Source organism: Toxoplasma gondii, chromosome VIIb (genome assembly GCF_000006565.2).
Source record: "Toxoplasma gondii ME49 chromosome VIIb, whole genome shotgun sequence".
NCBI lineage: Eukaryota > Apicomplexa > Conoidasida > Eucoccidiorida > Sarcocystidae > Toxoplasma > Toxoplasma gondii.
Window position 1 is genome coordinate 795,296 of NC_031475.1, and position 26,813 is coordinate 822,108.

Here is a 26,813-nt window from a genome sequence, read left to right on the forward strand (position 1 = left end):
TAGGAGACACCACGTTTTCTGTGAGGGTGCGCCTCGCCAGTAAAAAGAGCGCAAGACAGGTAGAGAGTTAGACTCAACATCTTCCAAGAATTCAAATCGAAGTCACAGCTTCAGGTTGAAAACGCATACTTGCACCTCCATATGCACTCCTGTGGAGATCTACGGGGAACAGGCGGTGTCCACTCACACAGGCGCGGTCAATCCGGTTGGCAACGGTATAACCGTGTAGCACCTGTCTTGCGCGGAGGAGGAGCACAGTGACCTTTAAGAGATGTAGAGAGAAGGACTTCGAGAGCTTTTGACAGGTATGTCGATGATTCGGTATCTCTCTGCTCTCACTTCGGAACCGTTTCCTCGGTCTCGCGGAAAAAGAAGAAACGCTCTGCCAGTTGACCCGGCGAAGGTGCAATTTCTTGCTCAGCACTCGACCTCGTTTCCTCGCCCTGCGGATCCAGGGGAAGAATTGGCTTGGTAATAGGAAGTTAACTGTTCTGCACAAAAGTATAGTCTCATCTTTTATATTCTATGCATTACGCAAAGTAGCGACCAAATTAACACAAAAATATGAACTGTCTAGGAGTCATACAAGTTAAACCTCGACGTCTGTGTGGAGTCCTGTCTCGATCCCCCGTCCGCAAAATTCATCTCGCTTCCTCGTTCGCTAGGTTCGCTTCTTCCTTCCTCTCTCTGCGTTTCCGCCTCTTCTTCCGGAGACTCTTTGCTCTCTCCCTCGGTTTTCTCTTCGCTTCCGGGTGTCTGCACAGACAGCCCACTCTCTCTTCTCCGTGAATTCTCCCGAGTAAGGGAAGGCAGCGAAGACGCGCAAACGTCGACGCCGAAACCCCCCTCGACCTGGCAAGCAGAAGAAGAGGAGGAAGATGAAGATGATGAGGATGATGAAGAGGAAGAAGATGATGAGGATGATGAAGAGGAAGAAGATGATGAGGATGAAGATGAAGATGATGAGGATGAAGAGGAAGATGATGAAGAATTATTTTGGGGGGGAGCGAGGGCGTAGTTTGAGTGGCGAGTTTCGGTCGCTTTTGAATTTTCGGTGAAGAGGAGAGGCGGCAGATCCCCAAAGTTCTCCGCAAGCCACGGCTGCAAAAGGACTTCTTTGGTACTTTCAACACGGCCATCGGCGGCGTCGTACAAAAGTTGAGTGACAGTGCCGGGCGCCTTCTGTTCCGCGAGAAGTTTTGCCGGTTCCTTTGGATTCAGTTCGCAAATCGCTCCGTCCGGATACCTGGAAAAGAAGAAAGGGAAACGAACACTCCGGTTTGTCTCTTCAGAAATGCCACACATAGTATCCAAATCTCGATCTTCTCTTGTGAACGCCGACGAGCCAAGACTTGCGGTCAAGTCCTACGGAAGCAGACTTTTCCAGATTTGACGAAGCGAAAGAGACCCAGAAGGCAGACCCCCCGCATGCAGCAGGTCTCCGCTGTCAGAAGAGATGCTCGCGACGCAATTGTCGATCAAAGTATGCTGGGAAGGACCTAAGAATGCCGGTGTTCACCTTCCACGGTGCTTCCTCAGGAAAGCTACAGAACTGCTGCGCTGTGAAGAGAACCACAGACTGTGCAGCTTCGTCCTTCCTCTCTGTGTCTCTGAGCGACGAGGAGAACGAGGACGCGAACGCTGTCTTCCGAGTGCGAAAGCCGACGCGAGAGCTCACCGCATGAAATGTCTGTACAGCGTGCGAGTGCCGTGACTCGGGTGGATCGTATGGATGCAAATGTAGGTCGTTGCGTCCGTTCTTCTTGACCGGAAGAAGCGTCGGCATTTCTGCTCTTCAGAGCGAAAGCCGAGGTCCGGTCCTTCTTCCAGTCTCCCCTCCGAAACGTCGCCGATCTGCGCCAGACTCTTGACAAACGCCTGTTCGTCTCTGTCCACTGAGAAGAGAGCGGCGAAAGAAAAGGAAACAGGAAAGGATTCTTTCTGCAGAGAAAACGAGTCGGCGAACAGGAGTGAGGAAAGCGTCGCATATGCTTTTCAAAGGCACAGGCAGTCCTTCGTTTTTCAAGCATGAAGGACGGAGTCGTGGACGCCAAGGGAATCGGCGAAAACAGATGGCAAGGCAGTCTCAGCCGGAACTTCTTCACAGCAGTGGAAGAAAGGCTACTGAGGGAGAGACTGAAGAACAAAGGAAGGATTCGCCGACCCCGTGTACAGAGACAGTATCCATTTCCAATGTGACAACAACAAGACACGGTCTAGCTAGGATTTTTATGTTCTTCATGTCGGCTTCGTACGGAGGAGACCACAGACGTTTCTATCGAGAGCAAAGCGAAAGGGAGCTACGCGAGTCGAGTCGCTCCCCAAACGAATCGCGACCCCCACCATGGAGAGCGCTGCAGGGGGATACAGACCGCATAGAGAAGTCCGACCGCCGCGGCAACGCAGTTCTCACAGACCTGCGAGTGTACGCGAAGTGCGAAAACATCTGAATGGTGACATGGCGGCGCGTGTATCTTTTCATCTGAACAACATGGCCAAGTTCGTTGGCAGACGCGAACGACCGAGTGAAACGTCTAGCAAGCAGAACGACTCTTCCCTAGTGAGAGGAGAATGTTTTGCCGCTCTCCTTGACTGCGAAGAGAGGCCTCCTTGGTTCCCTTTGTGCCTCCGCATTCACCGCAAACTGCCTTGCACCTTCTTCTGCTTTGGTCTTCGTCTTCTTCCTTCTCCTGTGCTCACCGAGAAACTCTGTGACTTGAGTTGTCCGCGTCTCTCCCTCTGCTCCTCGAAACTGCGCCGCGGTGAAACACACCCACTTGAGATATCTCGCAGAAACTTCGCTGTCGAGCGGGATGAAGAAGTCCAGTTCATCCGCAGTCAGTCTGCGATGCATGTCTCGCACTCTTCCGCTTCTATGGATTTGAGTGACGTAGAAGTAGAACGTCTGCGAACGGGGAGAGACCCAGACAGCGACGCAGTGGGGCGGCGCATCAGACGGAGAAGTACGACGCAAGGAGAGAGAGACACTGACACATACACAAGAAGAGAGATCACGCCAGCTGCGAAAGCGACAGGAGAGAACCGAGGAAAACGAGAGCACTTGACGGCCTTTGGCAGGAGATGCTCTCGCGCCAGAGACAGACGCTCCTCCGAGGGCGAGAGTTGCCGCGCAGTCGACGACAAACAATCTCCGAAAAACGCGCAAACGCGGAAGGAAAGTCAAACGAAACAACAACGCCTTCACTGCGCTTCTCCAGTGCAGAGGAACGAGAAGACACTGAACGGAACGACCATGAAAAGCGAACCTGGACACAGAGAAACAGAGACAGAGAGTAGAAGAGACACGGAGACAGGAAGCGCAAAGGCAGAAAAAGACGAAACCGATCGACTCGTCCAGACAAGCGTGCATCCATGTATTATCGATACATATACACACATATATCAATATGTATGAGTGCATGTATAGATATATATGGATGTATGGATGTAAGTGTATCTTTGTGAGAAGACTGGCTTTCGATTACCAAGAGAGCAACAGCAGTGAAGGCCGCGTAGAGGAGGAACGTGAAGATGATGCCGACAATTCCGTTCCCCTCTCGAAGTTGGTACAGATGGTAAAGTTTGAACGCGTCTCCAGAGGAGTGCCCGGCGATGACGTCGATGGCGAAATTGACTTCAGGCGCAAGAATCACCGCGAGGCCGTACGCAGGCACAAACCTGTACACTGGAGAGTCCAGGCGAAAGGACGTTGTGTGAGTGGAGAGAAGTCGGCGGTGATCTTTTCACAAAAAAAAACTTGTCCGCAGCAGTACCTCTGAGAAAGGAGGAAACGTGAGGCGTGAGAGCGCTGCAGAAAAAGCGTCGAGCCTCAGCAACTCCTGCTTCCCGACATGCACACTCGCGCTCTCGCGCTCTCTTTGACGCTGCGCTAGTCACGGTGCCTACTCTGCACGACATCTTTCATGGATCCGAGGCAATCCAACGCACTCGCGTTTTGGATTCAAAATAGAAACCGCGCAGAGACCGATTCACCGAAAACATGGAGGAGAGACGACTGCATTCAGGACCGAACAGAGACACACAGACACAGAGACAGACGCGAAGGCAGAGAGACGCACAGATGTAGGAATGTGACAAGGTAATAGGGTGACACAAAGAGAGACAGACAGACATCGAGAAAGGGAGGAAGAGAGAAAGACAGATGTGGAGGAGACAGCGACGAGGAAGAAGCTCCAGAGAACGGACGTCGCATGCCAAGTCTTTTTTTTGTGTGGAGAACGTTTGAGACAGAACAGAGTGGGTGTGAATCTTTTTTCTCGCCGTGGAAGAGAAAAGAGTTCCCTTTCTAGAATCCGAAGCCATCTCACCGAGGGACGGAAGTCTTCCGAAGCTGTGTTGAGAGAGCGCGAGAAGAAAACTCATCAGAAGGAAAACGAAGTAGGCTGTGAGAGGTCCGGCGAGAACGACAGCGACTTCTTTGTCTGCAGTTAACAGGTCCTGATGCAAGTCTCAGCAAGGAGAACAAAAACGAAGTATATGCATATATAGATATGTATATATGTATGCATATGTGTGTAGGTGTGTTTCTAAAGGTATCCAAATCTGTATCTGTATTCTACATGTATCTGAATTCGCGAATCGAGAGACATAGACGTGCATGCATTCCCCTTGGATGTCCCCACCTTCGAACCACGGCGCCCGGAAGGCAGGAGATGGAAATTCGTCCATGCGTCACAAGGTTTATATTTAGGCAAGTGTTCGGTGCATGCAGCGCAGAGTCTCTTTTTCGACGTGGAGTCGACCTAGAACAACACAAAGTTCGAGAAGCTCCTTCGAAGGAAAGAGGCGACCGAGTGTATCTCAGTTGTCCAGTGGCATTACCGAAGAAGGGTCGACGTTAACCGCTATACAGTTTATCGTGTGTCTCCTGCGTCGACGATTGCAAGCAACATGTGAAGTTCCTCTGCGACGCGAACTGCGAGTGACTTCAAAGGGCGTCATCCGTTGGGGGCTCGAGAAAACAGGTGAGTTTCCAAACTGAAATTCTTTCGAAATCTCCACCTAACAGTGCCGGCTCGCGCAGCCTGGGTCCAGACAGAGTGTCTACGTGTAGCGTGGTACTTCCAGCCATCGTCCATTCATACGAATCCATTTGACAGTCGCTTCCTCGTCTTTACCCTAGCCTGTCGCGCATGCTTTCCTCACCCTCGCTTCCACTTTCTCAAATCAGGGAACTCTCACGCCAAAAATGCGTCCCTCCTACAGCGTTGAAAGACTCATCTCTGTCGGCATCAGTGTTTCAAGATATGAGCGTCGACAGTTTCAGAGGGCGTGGAAGCGACAAAAGGAAAGAGTGAAGAGACGAACCTGAACATATCTGACGTAGACGATGACAAAGGAGACATCGAGTTGGTAGACAGGCACTCTGAAGGCCGAGAGCAAGAGCCACTGACCAAAGTAGTGAATAAAAATCCGAACCCAGAAAGCCAGCAAAAACAGAATGGCCGCAAACGAGCAAAGCCCTGAGAACGAAATCCCACAGGAAACAGTCAACCGCACATCTCGAATGCATGCATACACACACAGATATAACGACCGTCAGAAGTGGATGCAAATATATACATATACATATATATACATATATATATATATATATATACGTATGTGGGTGTGTTATACACGTATAGGTATCAATGTGTATATCAATGTCTGCATGTATATATGTAAGACTGTAAACCAGAGTATAAATATATATAACTACATAAAAAATAGGATTATGTCTCGATATGTAGGCATGCATGTGTACATGTGTGTATGTGTGAATGTGTGTTTACCATCCTAGATATATATATATATATATATATATATGCGTGTGTAGAAATATATGTGAAGGTGGATGTTGTTGTAGAGGAAACTTATGGGTTCTAGATATTTGCAGCGTTGCATGCGTTTCAGCATTTCCAGCATGCGTGTCTCTTTTTTTTCTTGGCGAGAGCGAAAGGTTTCTCACCCAGTTCTCTGACATCCGTCGAAACTACAAAGTCTCCAAAAAGCTCGTTGGAGATGTACTTTGCTTTTCTTGACAGCTCGTTCTTCCGCACCAAGGTGTGTCCAGAAGTGACTGAAGAAGAACAGGAAACGCAAGGAGAATCCCGAAATTCCCAAAGAATCAAACGGGCATATTTTCGGCTTAGACTGATCTCGTTGGTAGCTCATTTCGGAATACCACTGTTTCTGCGTGTAAAACGCATCTCTTGAATACCTCCTTTTCATCTCATTTGCATCCAACAGGCATCTCCTCAAAACTTCATGGATATCTCGCTTTCTTCTGAGCACCTGGTCTTCACCAGAAAAACTGCTCCTTTCGGCGCATGCGCGCTCACGAGAGTGAGACATCCACCAAGTATTGAGGAGATGTCTGTCAGATGCAAGTGAGATGAAAAGGAAGGATGTATGCGCGAAATGAGATTTACGCGAAGAAAAAGTGATGTCCCCGTCACGACAACGCGATGAAAATAAGCTATCAACTTGATACGTTCAAGGTTGAATAAGATATCCATTAGATCTTGGCGAGAAGTCCAGAGTCACGCGTGAGTCGCGCGGATCCTCTGCGGTGCGAAGACAGAGAGCAGAAAAAAGAGAAAAGAGGAGGAGAGGGAAGCAGAAACGAGGGAAGGAAAAGGAGGAAAAGGCGAGCGGAAAAACAAACATAGAGACGAAGAAAAGATGAAAGAGAAAAGAGAAGAAAATCGAGAACTTGCCGGAATAATGGAATTCGTCAAAGTCTGCCGCGTCGGTCAGAGGCCGGTAGCCGTTGCCTGTCATTCCGCTCGTCTTCACGGCCCTCACCCCGTCCTTCATCACTGCGTCTTCTGTGTCTGCAAAATACCAGGTGAAAAAGAAGAAAAGGTGAGACTGCGGCGTACCGGACCGAGGCATTCCGAGTACATTTTTCGAATGAATTTACAGTGGGAATGCAACAGTCGCTTTTCCGAGAGGCGACGGGGCAACTGCAACGTTTAAACAACACCAGTTGGCCTTCTTTTCGGTCAAGTGCAAAAGGAAAAACTAAATGTGAACAACAGCCCAAGCCCCATGCTTGGTATCTGGTCGGTCGCAGACGGTTGCGATGGCAGTTGAGGCTTCCGATCTTCCTGTGAGGAAGCAGAGGTCCTTGCTGCTCTCGAAAGTGCACACAAGCCTCTTTGAGACGCACTCGGTCGAAAGGGAAACATCAACGAGAAAGAAACAAGACGAGGAGGCAGAGCAGCTGAGGAAAGAGAGAGCTCACAAGGCGGTCGCGAAGAGTAGGGGGAGGACAAGAGGCACAAATAAGAGGAAAAGAGCGGGAACAAGAGGACGAAGGATGTGTGGTTTCACGACATAAATTAGACACGGAGCTAAACGGTATGGAATGGTCTCTCGTGAAAAACGGAGGTTTCTCGGAGTCCCCCAATACAAAGTTCTGGGCGCATGTGACCGAGACCGTCTTCCTTCTCGTTTGAAAACCTGAAACAACGCACAACTCTCCAGCGTTCTGTCCCCGTTTCGCTGCCCTACCTGGCAAGACCTCGTGAGGTTCGTTGAGCGCTTGTCGGAGTTCGTCGACTGTTCGTTCGGCTGGCGGGGACAGTTGGAAACAATCACGCATGGGAGGAAGGTGGCGCAAGATGCAGGACCCCGGGGAGTGAAGCAAGGTTTTGCAACAAGGTTTTTTAGGTAAAAGAAGAACGAGGAATGACGGCGACTCACGACATGCAGAGAGAGAAGACTGAGAAGCAATCTACTCGAATGGAACATGGCAGACGGCGGATACCCTCGATTTGTCACCTGTTGCGTGGAACTCTGGCAGTGCGGAGATTCAGAAGTGCCGCTGTCGACTGTTCAGGTCTTTCAGAGAGAGGGAAATTCCTCAGTTAACAAAGGTTCTTTCTCACTCTCTTGTGCAGTCCAGGAAGATGGGATCGACTGTTCTTTTCATGAAGAAAAACGAGAGTAAAGAGCGCGCGTCCTCCTGCCAGTAAACAGTGGCACTCCAGTGGTTTGGTTTGCCGTCTTGACCGGCGCATACTCAGTTTCCTAAATACATTCGTGACTCTCTCAAAGACGAGCTCACGGTCGCGGGGGGTCCGCACACAGATCACCGTCTGTCGGAGACGGACAGCGAACATTCTTTTTTCTCGTCAGTCCCGGGACCTCGCGAATTTCTTCTTCGAAGCAGGAAACGGAGGAGGCCGTCTCACTGCCCGTTGAATCAACATGTAGTTTTCCAGATTCTTCGTGAGCTGTGGTGGAGCCTTTGCGGGGAGTTTCAACTGTTTTTCGCGGATTCGTGTGAACGCGCTCTTAACGCACACACCCGAGAAGCGAAGACATGTGGTGGGTCACTCTGTTCATGGACCATGGAATCGCTTCCACGATCTGCGAAGTGGAGGTCGATCCAGTGTGTTTCTGTTCCTCGACTTGTTCTGCCCGCCTACCGTTGTCCCGAAGCTCGCCAGTCGTCAGCTCCGGCCTCTGCTGTCTTCTCTTCACACCCAAGAGATTTCCTGTGTAGTTCAGAAGTACCTCGAACTCGAGTTGACCGGCGGAGTACTTGGGCAGGCGGTCGCAGCGGAAGTAGAGGTTGCCAATCCACGGCTGGATGTCTTCTCTGTAAAGTTTCTCATACTGCGCGTACGTGTTTACCGACGGGTCGACATGTCCGCGAAGAAGGGGGACCTGGCATCGCACGCAAGTCCACAATTCAAAGGTTCGACGCTTTTTTTCGAACGGAAGACAGAACTCCGCCGAAAGCGTCGCCGTTCTCGTACACGTCTTGTTTTTTTAGAGAAGCGTTCCTTTCCAGTTCTCTTAGGTGTGCGCGTGAACAGAACATCAATCCGGGGCTGTAAAAACACTGCGTGCACAGCGTGATCCCGGATACTCGAAACGTCTACACTCTCGAGGACCTCCAGACTCTCACCCTCACGAACTCTGCTACAAAGGCCTACTCGCTACTCCACAGGCGCAAGACAGAGCACACTCGAGAGTAGACCGGTGCAAGTCTGTGCGGAGATAGGCCTGGAGAAAAACGGGAGATCCGGAGACAGGTCTGCTGACTAGGTTGCTTCATCCAACAAGGATACCGGGTCGGTAGAAGAAGCAGGAGATTAGGTGCTAGAGGAAGCAACCATGACTTGTCGATAGACGAGACATAGAAAGAGCCACAGGTGAACAGAAACGATTACAAGGCTCGAAACACCGCTGTTGCTTTGTTCTTTTCCCTCCAGAGAATTCTCTCCTACCTTGAAACATCCGCTAATGAGTTTGAAATCTGAGTCGACGAGGGGAAACGCGCCCCATGCGACGACCTGCGGAGCGCGAAGAGACCCCAGAACTCGCGATGCCTGCGTCTCGGTGAAACGCCGACCTTGGCGAGTCTCTCGCATCGATACCCTTATAACAATCTCGTACGAAATTTCAAAAGCAAATATCCCTCATGAGTCAGGCAGTCTTCCCTCGCATCCTCCCAGCCTGAGCTGAAAGCTAGCTGGGTCTCTCTGCCTCTACAGTTACACGTATCAAGGCAACTACAGCGATTTCTGAGTCAGGAATCCAGCTCCACGCAGATCCACATATTTCACAACAGACATATACACTTCAAGCATTAACATTCAGCTGCCGAATCGCATCAGCACAAGCTCGTATGTCTTTGCAGATGTACACACCTACACAACTAAGTAGATCGAGATAAGAATGAGAGTTACAGAGAGAGAGATCGACAGATAGATCAAACAATTCATATATACATATACATAGGTGTGTACACACAATTGAATGTGTTTGATAACTTACTTTGTCGACTGGTGAGATGCTTCCTCTTAGGTAGTAGAGTTCAAGGATGAGACACATCGAGGGGGTGATGTCTTTCTCAGGCGGACAGGCCAAATAGATTGTTTGATCGAACCTAGAAGAAGCGACCGGGAACAGCAAAATGTGCTTGAGTCGCATGCACGATTGTACTTTTTAACAGTGTGCAAGCAAGCATTTCTTTGTGCATGCATGAGTCTAAAACATGGTGTACAGTCGTTTACAAAGCGTTTTGCTCTCACTGCGTGATCTCCACCTACAGAGAGTGGGGACCACTACACGAAGGTTACAAAAGGCGCAGAGATTAGAGATGGAGTTCGAAAAACGCAAACCGAACCTAGAGTGAAGAGTGAAACTCGGCTTAACTCTGCCTTGGTCGTATACGGTGGAACTTGGGTCTGGTGAACAAGGACCTTCGGGATCTATTCCAGTAGTCCACCGCGAAGAAGCGACTCTCCAGCAAAAGCGTATAAATAAACGTGTATCAGAGGTGATGGTTCCCAAGACGATGTGACTGATCATAGAGTTATAAGGAGATGTGGAGAGAGTTTGATAGATGTTTCGAGTTCCTAGAACGCACCGAAGAATGTCCGTGTACCAAAGCCCCGAGTGTGCAACGGGGGCTGTGACTGCACTGGAGGTGCTGATGACGCCTGAAACTTCCTTGGCTTTTCGCTTGCTGTCGTCGAGGAGATCTGTGACTTGTCTCAGAACAGATTTCTTCTTCGTGTCTTGCTCGTGGTCTTCAAGGTTCTGCAGAGACGACCACTGGAGTCGGTGCCCGCCTGAAGCAACGAGGAAAGAAAGGTGAAGACCGACGAGAGAGGTGCATGAGTGTGTGACCCAGAGAGAAGCCGAGGCGAGGAGCAACGTGAAAAGGAGAAAGGCGAGAAACGAGAAAAGGGTGGATAACTACGTTGGAAGCTCATGTCATCTGTAAGAGATCAAGCGGAGCAACTTCGACTCCTGGAATCATGTCATCTTTGTCTCGGAGACCTTTTTGTTTTAGGGCTTCAAGTGAAAAGCCGTTTTCTTCCCCAGTTTTCTCCCTTTCTGACCGGCACGCAAACCATGAATTTCAGTTCCCCCAACAGTACGCCCTTCCTCGCGACATCGCTTATTGTTCCTTTCTTGCAGGACGCTGCGGAGTTCCGCAGACAGATAGAAATAATCCCCCCCCTCCCTATTTCTGTGCTGCTGTAGATCCCCCCATTGCACGCGCGTCTGTATCGTCGCCGGCACATGCTTCCCTCAGACACCAAGACATACAGGTACACTTGCCTACTGCAAACGTGCATGTTTACCTGCTGGTTTCTGAGGGTTCATCTGGGTGCCTAAAGGCGTCCAACTAGTGAAAGGATGTGGAAATGGCGCATCAGGATTTCTCTGTTTTCCATCGCAGATCACCAAGGACCTTTTTCTACTCGAAGAAGCACTCATCCAGGGGTCACACGCGTCGAGCTAGGACTGTCGACCAAGGAACATTCGGGACTTACCGAGTCTGTTCCACACGGAAGCCATGATGACGTATTGCCCCTGAGGAAGTTTGTCTTTGACAGCTCGACAAACATCAACTCGAAGACGGAGAGGCTGAGGCGCGCGGACCCAGTCGACCTTGTACTTCTTTCCTGGAAGCAAACGAGCGCTTTCTCCTGGGCATTCTCAAATCTGTCTGCCAAGCGGAAGCCTCTTCAGGCTCCCGCAAACGCGCTCTCTCCAGGAAGAATCCCTGGTAAGAGGATGGGGCACAAGACGCGGATACTGGAGGCACCCGAAGCGACGGAGAGAGAGTCCTAGAGAATCGCGTGACTCACCGTTTTTTTCTACGCCAGCGGAAACAGGGGGCAAACACGCCTTTTTGCTGGTTTGTTTTTTTAAAAAAAGAAGGAAGAATCTTGAGACTTCACTTTTTTCCAGACGAAAGAAAAAGTTTTTTTCACGGTCTGGATCTTCAGAGACACTCTAAGCCGGATCCGACTCCTTTCTGCTTCTGTATGCCTCGAATATCAGGCAACAACCGGGTTTGTTTACCGCAAGCGACTCATTCGCTTACGGCCAGCTGCTTTCATGACAGCACACCACTCTCTTCTAGCAGGGTCTACTTGACGGACGGATAGAAGCTTTCTTTTCTCTCTCACCGATGAAAGCTTTCTTTTCCGGGGGTTTCTGCTCCGTCGCGAAGCGTGTATAGGCCCTGTCGACGCCCAGAGAACCGTAGGTTGTTTTCAGCTCTCCTTTTCGAACGCTCAAAGCTGCCTGGAGTTTGTACTCTGCTGCTCGGAGTGTCTTGTTGAGGTGATCCTGAAGTGGTCGAGGAGCGGCAGTGGCCATCGAAGTTGGAGAGAAAGAACTCAGGCAATGAGTATTTTGCTTCATGAATTGTGCCAATCGATCTAAAAGCGTGATGTTTATCTGCTGTTTACGGATACCCACTACACGTATATGCGGAATGGTATGGTGGTATACAAGTGAAACGGTTGCATGTGCACAAGCAGCGTGTTTTGTCTCGTCTAAATAGAGTTTTAGAACAGGAGAGAAACCTGTTAGTGTCGATGTGATTTCCTCTGTCGAGACAGGGGAAATCACTCGTGTGTTTGTGTTCTTGCATTTTAGGGCAGCACGGAAAAAACTGCATATGTCTTTCAAGACCACGGGGTTTCTCCCAGAACATTAATTGGCAGACGCAGACTACTGTGACAACGCTCTTAGCACTGTCGATGCTATCTGGGGATTGTTCAATCGGACCTGCCTCTCTTTGTCGCGGACGGCTGCGTCTTGGGCCTTGGCGTCCAGGTCCTTTTCTTTCTCAGCAAGTTGAGTAAGGAGCCTCTGTCGAGCCACTTGCTCCAGCTTTTCAAATTCTGCTGCCTGTCGTTGGAAGCGAATCACGTCTTCTTGTTTCTCATTGAATTTACTTTCTGCGGTTTTTTCGTCTCGGTGACGGATGTCTTCCTCATCTGCGACTCCTAGCGTAATCGTGTCCGGTTTCATGATGGTCTGAGAGGCAGTAGACAAACAACTCAAGAGCCCATGCCTGTGCTAGGATTTCCTGCGATGCCAAAAAGGAACCCAAACTACCCTGATTCTCTGTGGCGTTTCCAGGAAATGTATTTCGAAGAAGAGGCGAGAAGCGGCGCAACGAGATGCGCTCCTCTCGTCGTTTCTTCGCAGGAGTCGCGCGGGAAGTGGATTGGGGAAAAGTGACAGAACCACTCTAGAACCGGTTTCGAGTTCCAATGAAATTCATCGACAAATCGTCTCCTGGTTACGCACAGCGCATTTTTTGACGTCATCCTTTCGCGTTTCTCACAGGTGAGGTGGTGCGTGAGGCCTTCTAATTTTCGGAAGGCGTGTTCGCCAACATAAAAACCGTAGGTAGGGTTTGAGATGCGTGCAGCATTATAACTCTTCCTCTCTCCACCGTCCAGAGCCACAGCCCAGATGTCTTCTGAACTATCACGTCTAAACGTAGAAATGATGTGCGCCCGGAAAGTGGATTGCATGGCCGACCGAAAGTTCACCCGTTTGGCGGGGTGGTTGTCCCCGACGATTAGGTGTAAGGCACTGAGACGCGGCTGCACGGGATCACCTTCTCTCTCACCTGTAACTCCGTCAGGAGTTGCTGTGTTTGACGGACGTTTCTGACGATCACAGAGTTTCTGAGAATTTCGATTCGTTTCAGTCTCTGCTCTCGTTCTCCTGACGATATTGATCATGCGAACACACAGAAGAATCAACGGAGAAGAAATGCAGCAAATCGTTAGAGAAACAAGCTCATGTGGTCGACGTGTCAGGTCGTCTCCTGAACTGAGACAGACACTCTACTAACAATTTGGTGCAATATGTTGTTGACTCAAAAAAGAGTTCGATCTCCAAATATCCGAACGCAGGTAAACTACAGAATGTCTGCACAGAACGAACGAGAGGGCAGGCAAAACTCCCCATTCTCTTGTGTGATGACACACAGACAAAATTTAGGTACTAAGCAGACGCTTCTGTGGAAGCATGAACATGACTTACGAAAGGAGTTCCGCTTCGCTGAAGATTCCAGAAAAGTGCCAAAGAAAGAAACGGTTTCCTCTCTCTCCAGCGCTTACCTTCGTAGTTCGCGAATTCGGTGTCTGCATCGAGGTCGTCGAACCACTTCTCGGGGTCGTCAAGGTTCTCTACTTCCTCCACTTTCTTTAATGGAGGGCCTGAAGCCCCAAAGTTCGACGCCATTTTGATTTCTTTTCTTTCCTAGCTTCAAAACCGCACAGAGTTTTCTTCTGTAGGCGGTTTGTGGAACCTTCTCAAAGGGTGCTTCGCGATGCAAACTGTTATCGTTTCCGGTTTTTTCGGTTGCTCTCTAGAACAGCTTTTAGTTGCTCTCAGGACAGTTAGAAAGGTACCAGGTCCGCGTGAGCAATGGCAGGAAAAAGTCAGCATGTTCTAATAGTAGGTTGAAGCATCTCCCGTGGAGAGACTTTTCTGTGCTCCGCTGAGGGCAAAAACAGACCAGCAGCCTTCAGCAGCGCCAAGGACAAGTTCGTTTCTGTACCATCGTTTGTTCCTGTCCCTCTGTTGATTCTCAAGGTCGAATCCTCTAGCTAGGGACTCTTTCTTCGAGAGACGAGAAGCAGAAAAAGTGTTCGACAAGCAGGGGTTCCTGCCTGCGACAAAACAGGGCTGTTTCTCAAGTCAGATGTCTTCTGTGGCACAACTGAAGGGTCAACAGTGCTTTGAAGTGCCTAAGTGAGCAGGGTGGAACCAAAAACCCAAGAGCGCTATATGGTGACGTGTACTGCTTCCTATCAGAGATTTTCGTCAAGGAAGGCAAACAGGGGGGACCTCTTCAGTGGCGCTCCGACAGAGCATTCTTGCCGGTCGAAGGTCACCGAGAGATTACGCTGGAGCAAGTGAAGGAAACGGGAGGACAAAGGCCTGAAGATTTATGCTGTGAGGCAAATTGTGAGGACATGCGGGCTTGACCGCCACGAATTGGCACGGAAGCGGTGGAGCATATTGCTTCTAAAAAGGCGAATCTATTTCTGACACAGTCTCCTTCAGCCCTACGTGCTCCCTTACAGAAGATATCAACGGCATGCCAGCCACTCATTACGGAGCACTGGCGCTGCTATGTTGCTTACTGAGCCGTTCGACGTTAAATTTGAAAGACGCTTGTCGAACGAATGCCCAGTGCTCAAGAGACAAGCCTACGCTGTCGACGGGGCCGACCGACTGTTCTCGGTCAGACGTAGTCAAAGTACAATTTTCAGATTGAAAGGTCGGTTTCTTTCATTAAATACCGTTGTTTGCAACGAATAACGACTTCAGAGGGTCTTTCCTGGGTCGAAATCCCCTTACTGACTCGCAGCATGTGTACCTTCAACAACCGCCAGCGGCTTCACAAAACGTTCATAAAGAACACGTTCAGGTTACAGAAAAGTAACTGGTGAGAAGCGGATGATAGCGTTAGATGCTTCTGAAACACATGTGCCGTTCATCCCTGCTCAGTCCGAAGGCTGAAACAAAACGATGGACAGTAGTGTGCGTCCGTCACTGTTCCACCGACTTCCAGCAGGTGCTGCATCCGTCCGCTACTTTCGCACAACAAATATGTTTGTATCCGGAAAAGATTCTGTCTGAACAGTAGTTTGAAGCTGGTAGATAAACACTCGCGAAGATATATGGCAATCAAGGACAAAATTCTTACGAAGCCAATGTTGGCAGGCGACTCACACCTGTGAAGCATGACCTCAGCAGGACGTTTATCGCGATGATTGAAATAATCCACTAACATTCTAATCGCATGGGTCTCTAACACTGCCTTCCCAGCTTGTGAGTGTCCAGTTTCGGCATAGGGAAACAGCGACTTCGTCACAGATTTGCCACACTTGGACATACAGTGTGCAATGTCCGTCAACGTCCACACAAGTACCTGTAGCCTCCTTTGGTGCATCCAGATGTTTACGACGCTCATGCAGGCCCTTGTCAATTGTCTCCATCGAATGTCTCTTTGACAGGTCTGTCAAGAACCGTAATGCAAAATGCGTGGCACCATGTCACCATCGGGCAATTCATACTTTCGTCCATTGCACTTTGCTCACGCGGGGAATCGAGCTGAGTCGGCACTGTGGGCAGCATGGGATTCCGAATACAAGACTGCGTCTTGCTGAGATATCTGCTTTCACCTATCCGCAAGACGGAGCTGCTTCTTCCTTTTGTATAGCAACACTTCAACGATTCACGGCCTGGGGCGCGTGGACAGCGAAGGAGGCGGCCGAAGGAGCTCGCGAATCAGATTTGCCTCAAGCAACACTCACGATACCTCAAGAGAGATAAAAGGCCCACAACAGACTAGATAAAGAACGAGAAAGTGCGCGCAGACTTGGGGGAACCGATGGCGCTGTACCCATGCCTACGAGGTCGAGGAAACAGTTGCTGCGGACCAGGGGAAGGTAGACTTCTAAAAACTGATTCTCATGTCAGGACGCTCGCCTCCCCACCTTATTAACATCGTTACAGATACCTGCATCTGGAGCAGCAGGCTCTTCGACACGGCTTGCTGCTTACCGCGTGGCCGCTGGCATTCATGCAAACACACACACTTCCCTGGCACTTTTGTCCAGACCCTGCGCAGCTTTTTTCGATTGCTGCATTGTTCTTCCCCCCTTCTCCCCCCCCCGTGAGCCTTTCATGTGTTGGGGAGAAGCCAATGCAACGCAGTCACCCCCCGGCTTTGTCGCTTACGAAGTATTTGTTTCTGTGGCCATTCGAAATGTTTCTGGTCAACGTGCGTACAGTCTCCCATTGCTCGGTCCCCTTGAATAAAAGTGGACCGTTGCGAGGAGAAGCATATACAGATAAATATTGCAACGAACCCCCGGCAGGATTCCGTTGGAGGTGGTGAGCACGAAGCCGAAAGTGATCAAACGCGAGAGGTATCAGCCGGTAGCACAGCTGTATATTTATGTATAGAATTGTGTTGGTCATTCTGTAGGAGTGACAAACCCTTGTAGGTGGCTCTTTTTCTGGCGTAGACAAGGAGTTTCCTGGCGTTCGGTAGAGAGCACCTTCTGTCGGATGTTTGATTCAGCTACACTCACGACACTCCACTGCCGGACAACTTCGCCGCCGTCTGCTTCGATCCCTCTTGACCAGCCTTCGCTTAAATCAGACAAACACTGGCGCCCCCTTCCATCACCGCAGAGCTGCTTGCGCGGCTCGTTAGCTTCGATTATTTTTGTGGATAACCCGAAGTGCACAACAAAACCCAGTGTGTATCGCTCCTCCGACTGTGAGCAAGCCGGGAAAGAAGTGTTACCGTAGGTTTTAAGCACTTTTCTGCTCCCCTGAAGCAAGCCAGAGATGAGATGTTGACTCCACCCTCCACGACAGAACGGCGGCTTACCTCACTTGGGGACATTGCACACTGTGTAAAGCGCCATCGGCAAAGCGAAACGCGTGTTGGGAAGTACCATGCGCACATTGAGTGGTTTTGAGTGGAGATTCAACGGAACACATCGCTGTCTCTGTCAGCACGTTCACGGTGACGACAGTATGACTGAAAGGCGCGCACCTGTGCGTAGCTCGTGTGTCCGAAATCGCGGAATGTTAGCCGTTCGAACGGCGGGACTTTTTTCCCGTTTTGTGTTTTCTGCCCGGTGCTGCCATCATCGTCGGCTCCGCCGGGCTATATTTTTTGGAGGCAGCCGATCATCATTCCCTGAGACGAGTTTTCGTCATCTGCCACACTGCGAAAGACACCGCGAACGTCCTGCCGAGGCACCCACCTTGTGCTGTCGGCACATGAACATTCGGTTGGTCGCTTGGATTCCTCATATATAAGGAGCCTAGCTCTGGGCGCTATTGTCATCCTGTCTGGTGCATACTACGCCTTCTGCGGACCCTCCCCCCCCGTGTGGGTGTTGTTGCGAATTTCCCCCTGGCTTCAGCGGCGCGCGCATAAAACGTCCGAGAAAGAAGTCCAGCTAGTACTCCACTACCCTGCCCCCAAAATCTGGTGGTGGATCCCAATATCGTATGTCGTGGTGCTGTTCATGGTGAGCACGGATATAGCATTTTCCTCAGCAAAAAAGTCCACACGTCGCCCACTCCTTGTCTTTCACCGTCCCGCGCGTGACTTTTTTGTTTTTCTGCGTTTCCCTTCTTTTTTCTCGGGGCATTTTCCGTCCTTTCCTCTTCTTTTGTCCTGCGTACCTGTATCCACGATGGCGGAGGAAATCAAGAATCTGCGCGATGAATACGTTTACAAGGCGAAGCTTGCGGAGCAAGCGGAGCGCTATGACGGTAAGCTTTCGTGAAATGTCTTCGTAGGAGACGTGTGGTCGTCCAATTCTGAGTACTGCGTATTTATCGGCCTTGTCTCAATATCTTCTCCCCAGGTTCTCTCGCAGAACCCCACCTTCCATTGTCGCCCCAACCCGTCCGGAGAGATGCGCCCTGCCCCCCTAAAATGTGAACTCTGTGCCTCTGCCACGAATCTTTGTTTGAAAGCCCATCCCTCTGCTCCATCATGACACACGTCTAAAATTAAATTGAACTCGGGACTCTGCGCTTGGTTTTGTTCCTGTGTGTGGAAAGAATTGCTCCCTGGCCCGGGGATATGCGAACCTGCGCCGATGTGCGCACGTGCGCATCCTCGAAAAACGCATCACGGGGCACATTGCCTTCATCTCATATTTTTTCCCAGACTAGGTGAACGGTGTTTGGTGGATATGAATTGGGGAGGAAAAGTCCTTGAGAGCGGCCAAATGCTCAGGATTCTCATGTGTTTTTGGTCGCCGTCCGGGACGTGGATGTGGGTCAACACAGTGTTCCAACGTGTCGGCATTCGCTTCCGCGGGGTGTGCGCATTCTCCGTTTTGGAAATTGTCCCGTTTTTTTTCACTGGGTTGTACTGTGTTCCTGGTGGTCGTAATTTTTTAGAGATGCTAACTCCTGGAGCCTGTGGTGTTAAGTGCTCTCAGGTGTGTATTCAAACGGGAGTTTGCCCGGGTGACACAAATTTAAAGCTTGTCAGCAAGGCTGCCCGTTTATGTCAGCCTTGCAATGGGATGCCTAGTGTGCGTATATGGTGTTTGGAATCGCTACGATGTGTGGAATTGTAGTTCGTGTGTTCTCATTCTTCACATCTACATGAACGAGCATACGCGGCAAACGCCGGTTGAACGCGCCGTGCTTGTTCTCCTGTAAACACCTCTGTCAGTGTATTGCGCACGTATCTTCATTTCGTGCCCATCAATGGAGAGATTTCGGGGTCTTCGTAACTTTTTGTCTGTGCGCGCGCAGCCATTGGGAGTATTCAGCAGTCAAGAATGACAAACAGCCTACCGTTCATGCTTGTCTTTGAGTATCCCGTGTGCCTGTCTGACTCACAGAGATGGCCGAGGCCATGAAGAACTTGGTGGAGAACTGCCTCGATGAGCAGCAGCCCAAGGACGAGCTGTCTGTCGAGGAACGTAACCTCCTTTCCGTTGCTTACAAGAATGCGGTCGGCGCTCGCAGAGCCAGCTGGCGCATCATCTCCTCTGTTGAGCAGAAGGAGCTCAGCAAACAGCACATGCAGAACAAGGCCCTTGCTGCGGAGTACCGGCAAAAGGTTGAGGAGGAGTTGAACAAGATTTGCCACGACATTCTTCAGCTTCTCACCGACAAGCTGATTCCAAAGACATCGGTACGTTCTTCAATCTTGGCCTCAGTGCATCCTTCGACTACTGAGGCACTTCGTGGAGCTGTTGCAGATCCAGGACTGTGTTGCGTACGGTTTTTGTGGATGACACGGTGTCGAGTGGCAATGTTCTTTTGTGTGTGTGTTTTCGGATTGGCTGCTTGTAGTTCAATACGGACTCTGGATCTCATTACATGTGGAACGGATGTCGCCTTTGCGGCTGGACGAGATTGGATGTATATCCACCGAGGGCTCTGCTCTTAGTATTGGTACGCGGTTCAAACACGGTTTTTTCGGTACAGAGAACGTAACTGCGTGAAGTGGAGTGCATGTGTGTACAGGACAGCGAGAGTAAGGTGTTCTACTACAAGATGAAGGGAGACTACTACCGCTACATCTCGGAGTTCAGTGGCGAGGAGGGAAAGAAGCAGGCGGCTGACCAGGCACAGGAGTCGTACCAGAAGGCGACGGAAACCGCGGAGGCTGAACTCCCCTCAACTCACCCTATTCGTCTCGGCCTTGCCTTGAACTACTCTGTCTTCTTCTACGAGATCCTCAACTTGCCGCAGCAGGCCTGCGAGATGGCAAAGAGAGCCTTTGATGATGCGATCACTGAGTTTGACAATGTAAGTCCCTGTTGGTGGTTCCGGGCATGAGCACTGGATGAGGGAGTTTTAGATGTGTATGGGGATTGGGGCAAGTGTCTCAAGATGCTGTGTTGGTTGCGTGTTTTCTGTTGTGTAGCAGCATACTCCGTTTCGTGGGGATGAAACCCCCATGGTGGAGGTGTGCCGTGTGTTAGCTTGCGGGTCGCGTAGACTCCTTATGAACGAAGGGGTCATAATATATGTGTGGTTTGATTTCAGGTCAGCGAGGACTCGTACAAGGACAGCACTCTCATCATGCAGCTTCTGCGTGACAATTTGACTCTGTGGACCTCGGATCTGCAAGCGGACCAGCAACAGCAAGAAGGTGGCGAGAAGCCCGCAGAACAAGCTGATCAGTAACTTTGTGGAAAAGGAAAGAGTAAAAGTCAACGGGGAAACTGGCCTTTTGGATGGTGGGGGCAGCTACGCATTCCGGTCGTGCAGAGTCACACTCTTCCATGAGAAAGTCCATATAAGTTGTCTATATATGTGTCTCGTGCTTGAGTGTGTTCTTTGTATGATCAAAACTCGTTAAAATGCGCACGTTACCGCATGGGTAGTAGTTCGAGACGGCTTGTGTGTACCTGAGGGGCCACGTGTTGCCAAAAGTGCCTAGTCTTACACGGCCGACAAGAGGGTTCCTCGGTTCTTCTCTGCGTTCTTCCTTCTCCCATCCGATTCTTCAAGTTCTGAACAAATCTGTCGTGTCTGCACTGATGTGCGTGCGTTTTGAGCGAAATGATTGATATAGGGGGGTTGCCGCGGGCAGTGTCTCCCGTGTAATCTAAATTGAAAATGGGAGATAATATTTTGGAGGCTCGTTCCTGCCGCTGTTTTTCTCCGAATTGAGAGAAAGCGGAACTCCCGCAAGCGAGTTCTCGTGTATAAGTGTTTACGCCGCACGCTCGGACAGTACCCGGCAGGGTATAGAAAAGGGATCATAAATGAGGAAAGGAAAATAAACGTAGATGTCTGGCTTCGTTCGGGTATGAACCACGGAACAGGAAAGCAGATTTTGAGATACAGCAGCACTGACCATCCTTGAGTCCAGACACTATGAGGCATGGTAGCTCGATCAGTGTCTGGTTCGGTAGAGCGTTCGAGTACCCGTCTCTACTGGCTCGCTTACACACAAGGCTACGGAGGCATTCCTGAAAATAGATATATGTGTCTATATCGAATGTTCTTTTTTCACTCCATGCGGTGACAAAAACCCTCTTTACTACACAGCTGGGGCTGTGCTTTCAAATAAGCCGTTGAGAGAACTACGTACCTCTGCTGGAGTTGCATTGCTCTTCAGCGTGTTGGATAGCGTCACTGGCTTCGTTCACCGTTCCTTCACGTATAAAGGCACCAGAAAACAAAAGTTGCAACAGGGAGCTGCGGGAGTTAGCAGATGCCAGTCGCGTATCCGCCTGAAACAGTTGATACCGTTCTTGCGTACTTCGTTTTAGTTGGCGGCAGGAGGATGCGGCAGATTCGGCTTTAATGGAGAAGGAACATGTTTCTGGAGCGAAAGATTTGTTTAGCTTGGACATCCTAATTTCCAAATGTTCTTCAATTCCTACTGTACAAGGTAATCAACATACCGTAACAACTGATAGACAAGGTCTGGGGCAAAAAGAACCCGGGCGTATAGGTCACTGGCAACAGCCGAAATCGCGACGTCTGCGTTTTATCAACCAAGGGACACCTGACGTAAAAGACTGCTTCGAGATTGCTTGAAGACCCAGTCGACGTCGATGAAGCATGTGTTGAAGGGCAGGTTGCTAAAAACGCCGGTTACACTCATTGTTCTTTGTGGGTGGGGATTCAGGTGGTGCTGAAGTGTGTTCTGTTGTTGAATGTAAAGAGTCTGTAACCATAATCGGCTTTTTCTAGGCCTTCAGTAGACTGTCGGCTTGTGCAACATGTTTACGTGAGCTTCCTCTCCGGTACGTGAATCGGAATTTTGGCCGAGGCAGTTGCAGAGTTGAGATTATCAGCAGCTTGAGGCTCGGATCTGGTGCGATACGCTGACGGATCACAAGACAACGTCACCTCAGAAAAAAACATGTTGTTTCATCGTTCTTTTTAAAATTTGATGCGGTCTCGATCAGCGTCCCTGCCCTCTAACCTTTTTTCTCTACACACTTCCTCCAAGCGTCAGTACGCATGTGCCGACGTTATCCCCTATAGTGTCAGCGGGAATTTCTGGTGCCACAGTGAGAAAGCATGGTCTTCGTAATTTTGGTAAACCCACGTGACGTTTAAAAATGAGTCATAAGGACACCAGAATGTTGTTGCTCTAGACCACCGAAACGTCTCAGGAGTGCACGAAAGACAGTGGAGACAGCTATAGCATCAGTAGTATGGCTGGGGCAGCTCGGTAGGACGTCTGTATCTTGGATGGCAGTGATTTTCATATGAATGACTGCCAAGTCCAACAAAGGTGAGGTATTAAAAGAATTCAGACTGAAAGAAGAGGCATCGAATCAACAGAGTTAGTGAAATGCTAGCAAACTTTGTGGTCCTGAGATTTCGCTTTACAATGTGGATACCGAACAGCGAAGTTGGACACACGTAACCAGTTTCTCTCTTTATCCCTACGATATAAAACAGCTGTAGCGCACGAGTCCGAGTCGGTCACCGTCGCTCTTCACACTGATACTACAGTCAGTCATACATTTAACAGCATGCAAACCAAGCATGTACGACCACCATTCTTGCGTCCCTTCAGGCGAAGATAGGATGTTCTCGGAATGCATATGATTGTCAGTGTCAACTAACACTTTGTGGCATGTTGTTCTACCTGTGGGAATACCAATCATTATTGTCATAGCTGAGTTATGCTCGTGAATCTATTTCGAGCCCAACAATCATCATGTAATGTGCCCATACTCGACGACTTAAAATAGAAATACAGCCAATGTTTTTTACGAATCCGTCACAATGTCTTCTATCCCTAACCATTCTGCGACAGCGGTTCAGTTTATGACTCCCATTCAAAAAACGTACTCAAGGATTTCAGTTTGTATAGCACCGTTAGCAAACCAGGGACCGCAGTACTTAGAAAGAGTCATACACAGGCCTTAGTTCCCTGTTTCCATTCGACGCACGAGTGTTAGCTATTCTCTCCCATTGACATCCTGAAGTAGAACAGTGGCGGCAGAATATTTATGCCTACAGCACGCTAGGGTTCGGGGCACTCGATTATTTTATTACTGCTTGCTTATGGAGCAGTACTGCGGGTAAGACAACATGTCGGTCGTCTCCTGCCAATCACGTGTTACAAAGTCTCCAAGGACAAACTTCCTACCCAAAGCGTGTGACATACTACTAACTTTCTTTCAGGAATGTTCTGGGTTTTTAGAGAATTAACTGTAGTCTGGGCTCCTATGACTATACTATTCGTGGCCGCAAGCATGAACATTTCCGTTCTTACGTGTTGACGACACAGACGTTAGACTGTGTGCCAAGTCGACGAACAGGTTGCACATTGTGTTGGTGATTGCTTGTGTCGATTGGTAAAAAACGAATTAAAGACTGAGCCTGATGCAATACCTGCCACAGATAGATGACAGAGGTGCATACTTGTTGGAGTTTTGTATCATTCCTTCGGCGCGTGCGCCCCGCTTCATCTACTAAAGCCAAGTGTGCAGCTCCTTGCGTCTTAAGAAAAGAAAGTATCTGAGGTAACAATCAATGCTGCTTTCTGAGCTTTCCTAAAAATTCACAATCTGTTCAGTTCCACAACATGGTTTCCGAGTGTCGACACGCTAGTCACTTTCGAGGCTCAAGTTTTTTCCTCCAACTCCATGCTTGCGCGGCTTCTTTCCTGAGCTCTTCCCTCTCCCTCGCTTGTTCGAAGCCACTAATTTGCAAAGATACAAGCGCATGAATAACTCGCTCAACCACAGCCTGGCCACCATAGACCGCCCCAGATATGTAAGGGCAATGGAGACGATGGTCAAGCACAGGATCGAACACACCGGGCTCCCGTCCTTCAAGCCGCGGGGATGGGAGATAAGTTCCCAGTACAATGTCTGTCACTTCGTCACAAGAAACACTACTCCCTCTCCCTCTCCCTCTTTCGTCTTCACCGGAAACACTTTCGCCATCTCGTCGGTTCAGAGTCGCAGTCGCTGCCGTGTGTTCCAGTGCCTGACAGTAGAACTGCGTGTATTCCGAACACACGTGCATCCACCCCTTCTGCCTGTCCCTAAGAAAACGCGTTTCTTCTTGGACAGCATATTGTCGAAACTGGCTCAGCTCGACTGTACGAAAACAGTACCGGCACTCAACGACACTCTCATGTTCTGCTGCATAATTCTGCAGGCGCTCTGTTGGCGTTTCTGCTCCAGCCTTGCCCTCCTCCCCGTCCCTTGGAGTTTTTAGGGAAGTAGAGACCGACGCCCCTTCCTCGCTGTCCATAGCTCTTCCTCCGTCTTTAAATGAACAGAGTTTGCCCCTTCTGCTCCGACATCCCGCATCTCTCCCTGCGGATTTTGGACCAACCTCCCAGCCGAAAAGCGCGAGAACTTTAAGCGGATCGACCAACACACAACTGAGAATATTTTCAAGTGATAGTTTCTTTCCACATTCTTTGGAATCCGACAAGGACCGGAGGAACTTGTGGGCTTTCTCTACACAACTTTCCGTTGGGAAAAAAGCTGAAGCTGACCCCAGCATTGTTCCTAAAGAGATGGCGGCACTGTCGGTCTCTTGGTGCAACTGTACATTTTTTCTCTGTTCGTTTTCCTCTCTCGCTTCCCCAGAACGTATGATCTCGGTCAAAACGGCAGCCTGCGTGTTCGTGTTTACAGTGTGGACCGAAAGATTAGCAAAGCAGGGGTGAAAAAGCAGAATAAGCAGCTGCAAGAGCAACGACAGCGAAGTGTGTTCTTTGTGTTGTGTCGTGCTTGCTTCCGAGGCAAACACGGCGTTTTGGTCTAAAGGAGCGGTATGGACTCTAGGCGAATTGAGCATTTGCTCTGCTGACTCAGACGTCCGCGAGAGAGTTCCACTTCTATCGAGGTCGAGAAATCCACCTTTCCTCAGTGCAGACAGACACTCAGCTTGAGACAGAATGAGACTACTGAGGTACCCCAGTGCACTTCGGAGAGATATTAACGGCAAAAACGGTTGCCTCGCCTTCTCGACAAGACGATCATACAACGCCTCCAGCCTGAAAAGAGAGCAAAAAAACAACGAATACCACCGAAAATCTCTCAGTCTCACGACAAAAGCACATCGTTCCCCGCCAAACTAGCACGGGGGAAGAGGCTCGCACATTTTCACAGAGCGCATGACTGACAAGATCTGGAGAACTCTTTTCCATTGCCGCTACGCGGTGGCGAGCAGAAACCTGCAAATTCTGGTGTACGTCTTCACTCTGCCCAATGAGACCTGGAGCGTCGGTGAAGCTGACCCAGGCTCAGTAGTGAAAGCACCACGCTGTCATATGGATTCCATTCCGAAAAGAAAATAGACACCCCGGAGTGCCTAAAACTCTAACAAAACGCACACCGGTAACTCTGCACAATATTTTCATAGATGCCTCTTACCTGCTTCTCTCATTCTGTACCAGAGTTAGAGGCATAACGGCGGCGCCGGCCAGGCCGACGTCAAAGAGAGAAATGAAGGTTCCTCTCCGAGGGCAGCATTCGGAATGGACGAAACTGAGGGCGACAGCGTCTATCATCTCACTGTCTTCGTCTTCATCTGTTGACTCCTGTATTGCATCCGAAGAGCCGCGCCTTCGAGCCTTCCCATCGGCCTGTCGGGCACGACTCGAGAAAGCAGATCGAAGTGGTTTCTCTGGCTCAGCGTCTCCGTTCTCTCGACACCTCTTCCTTTCATAGCATGAGGAAGCTTTACCGTTCGTCTCTGAAGAACGATTTTTTTCTTCACCACGCTTCTCGGTGGAACAACTAGACGGCGGAACTTGCCGCACGCGGCCCTTTCGCCAGGTCCACTTCTCCCTGCACAAAGGACACTGAATGACTCCAGTGTCTGTACACTCGAAGCCCGCTCGAGCGAGCAGAAAGGGAGAAAGCGAAGGCGGGGGGGCAAGCCACTTTTGTGTTCCCGAGAAAAACGACTGAAGCAGCTCCTTGTACTCCGCAGCTGGGCCCCTACCCCCGAGCGCCTCCAGATTTGCATCCGCCGGCCGAAAAACGGTACTGACTGGTGAAACGAAAGACGAGCCCCCCATCATCTAATTGGACAGCGAAAGGAATATAGGGTACTTGACAACAGTTACAAGGGAACACGTCGCAAGAAGGGGTCTGGTGGTAAGCGGCCCCCTCTGCTCAGACGAAAAGGAGACGCAACGGCTCCGAAGCACCCAGTCTGATCGGCAGGCCCCTTCTGCCTAGTTACTATATCCGCTACCGTACCATAAGGAAGGGGGAGACACTTTCTGAAAAAACCACACCGACACAAGAATGCAACGAAAGTTTCTAGTGTTCGCGATGAACTTGATGTAGTTGCTGGTTCAGGAAAGGCCCGTACCTCTGAAATAGGGAAAAGGCATACGCCTTGGATCTCCACATACATATCTCTTCTCATACACGCGAGTTTTTCGGGAGAATATCGCGAGACATACCCAACAGGTCACACAAGGGCTTCTTAGGGTTTTCAGCTGTGCCAGTTACTAGCGTCGGTCAATGTAGAAGCCAGAGAGGGGAGTCAGGAAT

The 26,813-nt window shown here is 49.9% G+C and overlaps 3 protein-coding genes across 3 annotated transcripts; 1 reads left to right on the plus strand and 2 right to left on the minus strand.

The window, feature by feature from the left end:
• Positions 1–168: 168 nt before the first annotated feature.
• TGME49_263100 (hypothetical protein) lies at positions 169–13,296 on the minus strand. Its single transcript, XM_018781312.1, has 16 exons — positions 12,559–13,296; positions 11,952–12,114; positions 11,310–11,441; positions 10,394–10,598; positions 9,799–9,910; positions 9,249–9,314; positions 8,442–8,682; positions 7,522–7,581; positions 6,723–6,839; positions 5,972–6,082; positions 5,329–5,483; positions 4,329–4,458; positions 3,486–3,685; positions 2,701–2,905; positions 1,679–1,895; positions 169–1,246 (listed from the first exon to the last, which is right to left on the minus strand). The coding sequence occupies exons 1-16, from the start codon at positions 12,802–12,804 to the stop codon at positions 574–576; spliced, it is 3,033 nt and encodes a 1,010-aa protein (XP_018637147.1). The 5' UTR covers positions 12,805–13,296; the 3' UTR covers positions 169–573.
• Positions 13,297–17,771: 4,475 nt separating this feature from the next.
• Positions 17,772–21,401, plus strand: TGME49_263090 (14-3-3 protein). Its single transcript, XM_002365368.1, has 4 exons — positions 17,772–18,105; positions 19,197–19,492; positions 19,828–20,112; positions 20,353–21,401. The coding sequence occupies exons 1-4, from the start codon at positions 17,856–17,858 to the stop codon at positions 20,491–20,493; spliced, it is 972 nt and encodes a 323-aa protein (XP_002365409.1). The 5' UTR covers positions 17,772–17,855; the 3' UTR covers positions 20,494–21,401.
• A 2,494-nt stretch (positions 21,402–23,895) lies between these two features.
• Positions 23,896–26,332, minus strand: TGME49_263085 (hypothetical protein; the record flags this gene model as incomplete). Its single annotated transcript, XM_018781311.1, has 2 exons — positions 23,896–25,300; positions 25,680–26,332. 2 exons carry the CDS (start codon positions 26,330–26,332, stop codon positions 23,896–23,898), a joined length of 2,058 nt encoding a protein of 685 aa, XP_018637146.1.
• Positions 26,333–26,813: the final 481 nt, after the last annotated feature.

Coding starts and splice junctions, on each gene's coding strand:
- TGME49_263100 (XM_018781312.1), bottom strand. CDS start 12,804: ATGAAACCGGACACGATTACGCTAGGAGTCGCAGATGAGGAAGACATC. Junction 4,459..5,328: donor TCTACGTCAGATATGTTCAG/GTTCGTCTCTTC, acceptor GACTTGCATCAG/GACCTGTTAACTGCAGACAA. Junction 1,247..1,678: donor CTGTACAGACATTTCATGCG/GTGAGCTCTCGC, acceptor CTTCTTTTCCAG/GTATCCGGACGGAGCGATTT.
- TGME49_263090 (XM_002365368.1), top strand. CDS start 17,856: ATGGTGAGCACGGATATAGCATTTTCCTCAGCAAAAAAGTCCACACGT. Junction 18,106..19,196: donor GCAAGCGGAGCGCTATGACG/GTAAGCTTTCGT, acceptor TCTGACTCACAG/AGATGGCCGAGGCCATGAAG. Junction 19,493..19,827: donor AGCTGATTCCAAAGACATCG/GTACGTTCTTCA, acceptor ATGTGTGTACAG/GACAGCGAGAGTAAGGTGTT.